Source organism: Camellia sinensis, chromosome 11 (assembly GCF_055761805.1).
Source record: "Camellia sinensis isolate YWXY chromosome 11, ASM5576180v1, whole genome shotgun sequence".
In the NCBI taxonomy this organism is placed as follows: Eukaryota; Viridiplantae; Streptophyta; class Magnoliopsida; order Ericales; family Theaceae; genus Camellia; species Camellia sinensis.
In genome coordinates, this window is record NC_138971.1 from 24,956,263 (window position 1) to 24,964,678 (window position 8,416).

Genomic DNA, 8,416 nt, shown 5'->3' on the forward strand with positions numbered 1-8,416 from the left:
TTAGACTTATTTATTTTGATGATTTATTTCATTATGTTTTAATTTATTTGAAAGAGAAAAATAGAATCCAAAATTTATTTTGATGATTTATTTAAATTATGTTTTAATTTATTTGAAAGAGAAAAATAGAATCAAAATTTATTTTGTCCCATTATTTCTCACCTAAACTTTTATCCTAAATATTGTTTGAACGTATTTAATATTTGCTTAAATCAGGAGTTCATTTCAACCAAAAAATAATGTCCAAACCAGAGGTTCAAACAGCCTAAAACAAAGGTTCAAACAGCCCAGCACAGCAGTAGGCCAAAAGGTTCAAGTAGAAGATATTCAAATTAGTAATGATGGAGTGGAAGATATTCAAATTAGTAATGATAGAGTACAACGGCTATAAACGACTATAAGTTTCATTATATATACCAAATCCTCTAATGTAAACAAGTTAAAAAAAAACCAGAAAATATTCTTTAATCTATAATCACTCACATCTGTTCTCTGAAGAATTCTCTGAGAAGTGTTCTTCAATTTTTGTTTACATCCTCTTTCAGAAATTATACACTAAGACGTATAGCTTTAAGCCCATCTTTCCTGTGCGAGGTTTACAGAAAAACCAGAGCTTCATTTTTATATCTATCTTTGAGAGATAATTCTTGTAGCTTTCTGTGAAAGCAAAAACACATTCTTTTCAACCTTGTAAGAGTGTAATACACCTAGTGTTCTTGACTTAGAAAGTCTATGTAAAATCTGTGGAGGATTGCTCCATCTGTGAAAAGGTTGCTAGCACCCTGTGAAGGTAGGGTATAATGGAAAATCTCAAGTAAAGCTTGAGGAGTGGACGTAGGCCGAGTTGAAGCCGAACCACTATAAATTTATTTGCCTCTCTCTCCCTTATCTCTTTATTTTATTTAAATTGCTATAGCTATATTTCATATTTTCACTGTGCTAAAATCATTAACTGACATAGTTGTTAGAACACTTGTTTTAATTATTTTTATTTCATTAATTATATTTATCTATTGTGCTAGTCATAATTTTTATTAGGGTATTATTATTTTTATTTGTAAAAACCTAATTCACCCTCCCTCTTAGGTTGTATTTTGGGTAACAATTGGTATCAGAGCCTAGACTCTTATTTTAGATTTAACCATCTGGGAGTTTCTATCCATGACAACCTTAGCTGAAGAATAAGCCACAAATAGGCCACCATTGTGTGATAGAAATAACTATAGTCATTAGAAGGATAAGATGACCCTATACCTACAACCCACTGATTATGCCATGTGAATTATTGTCACCAAAGGTCCAAAAATTCCTATCAAATTGGTAGACAATATTAGTGTACCTAAAACTGAAGATGAATGTGATGAGAGGGATCATAAATTATTGCAAGCCAATGCTAAAAACTCACATTTGTTTGTGGTTTAGACTCTAAGGAGAATAATAGAATTTCAAGTTGTGATTCGGCAAAAGAAATTTGGGACAAACTTGAGGTAACATATGAAGGCACAAACCAAGTGAAGGAATCTCGTATTGATATGCTTGTTCATAGTTATGAATTGTTTAAAATGAACTCTGAAGAATCTATTTCAAGTATGTTTACTAGATTTACTAAAATTGTAAACTCTTTGAAATCTCTTGGAAAAACTTATACTAACAGTGAGTTGGTGAGAAAAATTCTTAGGTGTTTACCAAAGAATTGGGAAGCAAAGGTCACGGCCATTATAGAAGCCAAAAATCTCTCCATACTTGGATTGGATGAGCTTATGGGTTTCTTTATGACTCATGAGATCACCATGAAAGGACATGAGAATGTTAAAAACAAAAAGAAAAGTGGAATTGCATTCAAAGCCTCATCAAATGAAGAAGAACATGAAAACTCCAGTGAGGATGAAAGCTATGCCATGTTTAATAGAAATTTCAAAAAGCACTTCAAGAAAAACAATTATGGAGGAAGAAGACATTTCAAGAAAGAGTACAACAAAGATAACAAGAAAGAGCCTATTATTTGCTATGAGTGCAAAAATCCTGGACATATGAAGATGGATTGTCCAAAATTGAAGAATCATGGAAAAGATTACGAAAGAAACAAAAAGGCTATGGTAGCAGCTTGGGGAGAAAGTAAAGATGAAAGCTCAAATGATAAAATTGAAAATGAAGTAGCCAACTTATATCTCATGGCTCTCGAAGATGAAGACTCTACTCAAGATGAGGTAACTACTCTTTATGAAGAACTTGAAAGTGCATTCCATGAACTACAAGATGAATTTAGAAAAGTTTGTGCCAAAAATAATGTGTTGAAGAAATCTGTTGCATATTTATCTATTAATATAGAAGAATTAAAGAAAGAAAAAATTGTTTTGAAAAATGATTTTGATACTATCTCTAATGAGAAAATTACTTTAAAAAACAATATTGATGATTTAACAAAAACACTTGAAAATTTTGTAAAATGTAGAAATAATCTCAACATGCTTCTTGGAAATCAAAGATGTGTTTTCGATAAAGCGGGCATTGGATATGATCCTATTAAAAAACAAAAGAATCTCAATATAATTTTTGAAAAGGCACCTCTCATGACACACCCTCATATTATTTGTTATTATTGTAAAAAGATAGGCCATTATATATCTTCTTGTCCATTCAAAAATAATATAAACATGAGAATTAAAAAGATTTGGATTGTTAAGGGATCTAACAAAACTAACCAAGAAGGACCTAAGAAACTATGGGTACCAAAAACCAACACTTGATTGTCATCTTGTAGGTTTACTTTAAGTCCAAAGCTAAAGAAGGGAAGTGGTACCTTGATAATGGATGATCCAGACACATGACCGGAGATAAATCCTTCTTTACTACACTATCATCCAAAGATGGAGGCTTTGTTACTTTTGGAGACAACAAGAAAGGAAAAATCATCGGTATTAGTAGCATCGGTATTTCTCTTAACCCTTCTATTGAAAATGTTTTACTTGTTGATGGACTTAAGCATAATCTACTTAGTATTAGTCAATTATGTGATAAATGTAATCGAGTTATTTTTGATAAATCACATTGCACAATTAAAAGCACAAATGATCATAAAGCTTTATTCGTTGGTAATTGTCACGATAATATTTATGTTTTTCATCTCAATGATCTCTATGCTAGTGATATTAAATGTCTATATGTTAATAATGAACATAGTTGGTTATGGCATAGAAGACTTGGTCATGCTCATATGGATTTAATTGCTAAACTTTCGAGAAAGGATTTAGTCATTGGACTTCCAAAAATTAAATTTGAAAAAGATCATCTTTGTAGTATTTGTCAACAAGGAAAACAAACTAAAACATCGTTTAAATCAAAATCTCACATTTCCACAACTAGACCTTTACAACTACTGCATATGGATTTATTTGGTCCCTCAATGACATCTAGTCTAGGTGGTAAACATTATTGCCTTGTTATTGTTGATGATTATTCAAGATTTACATGGGTTATGTTTTTAGCATACAAAGATGAAACATTTTCTTCTTTCACAAAACTATGTTGTAGAATTCAAAATGAAAAAGGTTTTCTTATTACTAATATTCGAACTGACCATGGTAGAGAACTTGAAAATAAGAAATTTGAATTGTTTTGTGATGAGCATGGTATTGGACATAATTTTTAAGCACCTTAAACCCCACAACAAAATGGTGTAGTAGAAAGGAAGAATAGAACTTTAGAAGAGATGAGTAGAACAATACTTTGCGAAACTAATCTTCCTAAATATTGTTGGGTCGAAGCCGTTCACACCTCATGCTATATTTTAAATCGTGCATTAATTAGACCTGTTCTAAAAAAGACTCCTTATGAACTTTGGCATGATAGAAAGCCCAACATTAGTCACTTGCATATTTTTTGTTGTAAATGTTTTGTGCATAATAATGGTAAGGATAACTGAGGTAAATTTGATTCAAAATCTAATGAAGCAATTTTTCTTGGCTATTCCTTAACTAGCAAAGCTTATTGTGTTTTTAATAAAAGAACTCTTGTTGTGGAAGAATCTATACATGTGGCATTTGATAAAACTAACATATCTGCTCAAAAGCAAATTATTAATGATAATATAGATTTGGAACCAAATGTAGAAGATTCAAGTGTCTACAAAGAAGAGAACCAACCATGTAAGTTGAACAAAGAGATTGAACAACATATTCTCTCACCTCAAGAAGAAGGAGGAAACAATGATGATTTGCCAAGAGAATGGAAGTTTATTCATAATCACCCTAAGGATTTAATCCTAGGTGATCCTACAAAAGGTATTGAAACTCGTTCTTCACTTAGAAACATTTGTAGTAACTTGGCTTTTCTCTCACAGATTGAGCCTAAAAGCTTTCAAAAAGCCGAATTCGATGAACACTAGATGATAGCTATGCATGAAGAGCTTAACCAATTTGAGAGAAACAAAGTGCGGGAACTTGTGCTAAAACCTAAAGATCATACCATTATCGGTATCAAATGGATCTTTCGAAACAAGCTTGATGAATCCGGCACAATTATAAGAAACAAGGCTAGACTTGTTGCACAAGGATACAATCAAGAAGAATGTATTGATTTCGATGAAACCTTTGCTCCGGTTGCTAGATTAGAAGTCATTCGCATGTTACTTACATTCACATGTTTTAGAGATTTTAAACTTTATCAAATAGATGTAAAAAGTGCATTTCTTAATGGTTTTATAAATGAGGAAGTTTATGTTAAACAACCCCCAGGTTTTGAAGATCATGCTTTTTCAAATCATGTTTTTAAACTATCAAAAAATTTATATGGTTTGAAACAAACATCTTGTGCATGGTATGAACGATTAAGTAAATTTTTGATTGAAAATAATTTTTCTAGAGAAACGATTAACACAACACCTTTTGTTAAAACTAAAAATGATAATTTAATTATTGTGCAAATATATGTGAATGACATTATATTGGTGCTACTAATGAAACCTTGTGTAAGGAATTTGCTAAGTGTATGCAATGTGAGTTTGAGATGAGCATGATAGGGGAGTTAAATTATTTCTTTGGGCTTCAAATCAAACAATGTAAGGAAGGAATTTTTATCAATCAAGCTAAGTACATAAAAGAATTACTCAAAAAGTTTGGTATGTATGACTCAAAAATAGTTGGAACACTTATGAGCACATCCATTAAGGTAGACAAGGATGAAAAAGGTAAGTCCATTGATCAAACAAAATATCGAGGTATGATCGGCTCACTTTTTTATTTAACTGCAAGTAGACCCAATATTATGTTTAGCGTTTGTATGTGTGCTAGATATCAATCAAATCCTAAGGAATCACATCTTAGTGCTGTTAAAAGAATTTTTAGATATCTTGTTGGCACTCAAAATTTGGGACTGTTTTATCCTAGAGGTGTTGCATTTGATTTAATTAGTTACTCGGATGCCGACTTTTCCGGATGCAAACTTGATAGAAAAAGCACCAGTGGCACTTGTCACTTTCTTGGTAAATCATTAGTATCTTGGTTTAGTAAAAAGTAAAATTATGTTGCTTTATCAACGGCCGAAGCTATATAGCTTCCGGAAGTTGTTCTGCCTAAATACTTTGGATGAAACAACAATTGAAGGATTTTGATTTGTATTATGATCATATCCCTATTAAATGTGATAATACTAGTGTCATCAATTTAAGCAAAAATTCAGTTCAACACTCATGAATAAAACATATTGAAATTTGACATCATTTTTTAAGAGATCATGTTCAAAAAGGGGATATTGTACTTGAATTTGTAAACACCGACAAGCAATTTGCGGATATTTTCACAAAACCCCTAAGCGAGAATCACTTCAATTTTATTTGTAGCGAGCTTGGAATGTCGATTTCTACTTAAAAAGTTTTGTTATGACTGTGAAACATGAATTTTTGTTAAAATGATATATTTGTATTGCTACATTGATATGGAAACATTTATATCAGCTAAATGCTCTCAAGTCCTTCATACATTTATTATCTTTAACAGTTTGCTATTATCAACTGTGTAATTTTTTTTTGGGTTTTGCATCTTTAGGTAAAATTAGCTTTGCATACATTGATTTTTTTTAAACCCTCATGGTATTTTTTTTGCATTACCATTCCAGCAACACCAACGTCCTATTAAGTTTAATTTCTACTGGTATTATTTTATTTTAATTTAATTTATTTTTTTATTTTGCTATTAGGCTTAATTCTTTTATTTTTATTTTTTTCTCATTATTATTATTTGTTTGGGCTTAATTTTCTTATTTTTTTTATTTTCTACTTTTTAATTTCATTTTTCAGTACTTAAACATAAAAGCAAAAACAAATCAAAATACAAATATTTACATTAAAAAAAATACCCTTCATTTTTTTTTACGGCTATATGCCGATCACAATAAGCATATTTACATTAAAAAAAAAACCTTTATTTTTTTTTACGGCCATATGCCAATCTTACTTACTCGCATCTTCCACTGCTCTCTTCTTCTTTTTATCACCTTGGGCGACGCTTGACGTCCCTACCCCTGTGCTTTCGTCGAGAGCGACGACTCCCTACTGACTATCAAAGGCCAAGAATGACGTTGCTCCAAATCAGGCCATGGAGGTGGTCTTCCGTTTAAGCTCTTTATTTTCGGCCTTCAATGCGCAACTCGCACATCCTTGTACATGCGCTGGAGTAGCAAGAGTTAGGTGTTGACCTAGTGGAGCTCACTTGTCCTGTTCTGCAGTCGGTCAGCCAATTTTGTGACTGCGGTCACCGTCTCCATACAAGATGTTAGTGTGAAATGATTGGCTTCATTGTTTGATTGAGCTACCATTATTTGTTCAATCGACATCATAGGAAGGTTGGGAAGAGTATGAGCCGGGGCACTCGGCCTAGCAGCGCTTATGGGATCATTCAGGTCCGGAAAGAGAGCAAGGGGACGGGACGAGGCCATGAAGTAGAAGAGAGAGATGTAATTGAAAGGAGGGTCATTTTTGGCAGTCTTTCTACTTTGTTCAGTCTCTCTGTTCTATCTCTCTCATGTAGAAGAAGAAAGGGATGGAAGCGAATGAGTAAGCAGAAGGAGAAGAGAGTGATTAAGAAGAAGACGGAGAAGAAGAAGACAAGAGGAAGAGAGAGCTGAGGCTGTTAATTGACCCATCTCGGTTTTGTCGGCCGGCTGACGCAAAAGCGAGGACGCGTGTCCGACGCGATTTTTGACAGAAAATAGAGAATGGCGCGCGAATCGTATATATATATATATGTTTTGAATTGTATAGATGCCATTTATCACTATCATTTTCCTCCTCCTCCTCTAGTTTTTGACCCATGATTTCCTTTTTGATAATGTCATAGGGATAGAGAAAATTATATGATGTTATGTATTATGGTATTATTTTTATTATGATATTATGTATTTATAGTTTGATATCCTAGTCTCATGTCATGTCTCTAATTAAAGCTTATTTATTATACATGTGCTAACCTATGTATTTAGAAATGAATTAAGGGAGCATGACTTAAGGGGGAGCTTTTCGTACTCCCCAATCAAATCAAAACATCATTGTGTGTCATCATCAAAAAGGGGGAGATTGTTAGACTTATTTATTTTGATAATTTATATAATTATGTTTTAATTTATTTGAAAGAGAAAAATAGAATCCAAAACTTATTTTGATGATTTATTTAAATTATGTTTTAATTTATTTGAAAGAGAAAAATAGAATCAAAATTTATTTTGTCCCATTATTTCTCACCTAAACTTTTATTCTAAATATTGTTTGAATGTATTTAATATTTTCTTAAATCAGGAGTTCATTTCAACCCAAAAATAACGTCTAAACAAGAGGTTCAAACAGCCTAAAATAAAGGTTCAAACAGCCCAGCACAGTAGCAGGCCAAAAGGTTCAAGTGGAAGATATTCAAATTAGTAATGATGGAGTGGAAGATATTCAAATTAGGACTGATGGAGTACAACGGCTATAAACGGCTATAAGTTTCATTATATATACCAAAGCCTCTAATGTAAACAAATTACAAAAAAAATCATAAAATATTCTTTGATCTATAATCACTCACATATATTCTCTGAGAAATTCTTTGTGAAGTGTTCTTCAATTTTTGTTTACATTCTCTTTCAGAAATTATACACTGAGACGTATAGGTTTAAACTCATCTTTCCTGTGTGAGGTTAACAGAAAAATCAGAGCTTCATTTTTATATCTATCTTTGAGAAATAATTCTTGTAGCTTTCTGTGAAAGTAAAAACACATTCTTTTCAACCTTGTAAGAGTGTAGTACACTCAGTGGGTGTTTGGGAAGTTACTATTTTAGTAGGCTATTTTAGTTTTTGACTATTTTAGTAGACTAAAATTTTTGTGTTTGGGAAGTTAGTTGGATTTTTTTGTAGTTAGATGTGATGTTTGTGAGAGAAAAAATGA

The 8,416-nt window shown here is 32.0% G+C and overlaps 1 protein-coding gene across 1 annotated transcript; it reads left to right on the forward strand.

Annotated features, from left to right (window-relative positions):
- The first annotated feature begins 1,397 nt into the window (after positions 1 to 1,397).
- Positions 1,398 to 2,926, forward strand: LOC145801883 (uncharacterized). Its single transcript, XM_082893676.1, has 2 exons — positions 1,398 to 2,207; positions 2,762 to 2,926. The coding sequence occupies exons 1-2, from the start codon at positions 1,533 to 1,535 to the stop codon at positions 2,813 to 2,815; spliced, it is 729 nt and encodes a 242-aa protein (XP_082749802.1). The 5' UTR covers positions 1,398 to 1,532; the 3' UTR covers positions 2,816 to 2,926.
- Positions 2,927 to 8,416: the final 5,490 nt, after the last annotated feature.

What these genes read in the sequence shown, in the direction of transcription:
- LOC145801883 (XM_082893676.1), top strand. Translation starts at nt 1,533, where the DNA reads ATGCTTGTTCATAGTTATGAATTGTTTAAAATGAACTCTGAAGAATCT. An exon ending in AAGACTCTACTCAAGATGAG is followed by an intron (nt 2,208 to 2,761) that starts GTAACTACTCTT and finishes GTCATCTTGTAG; the next exon opens with GTTTACTTTAAGTCCAAAGC.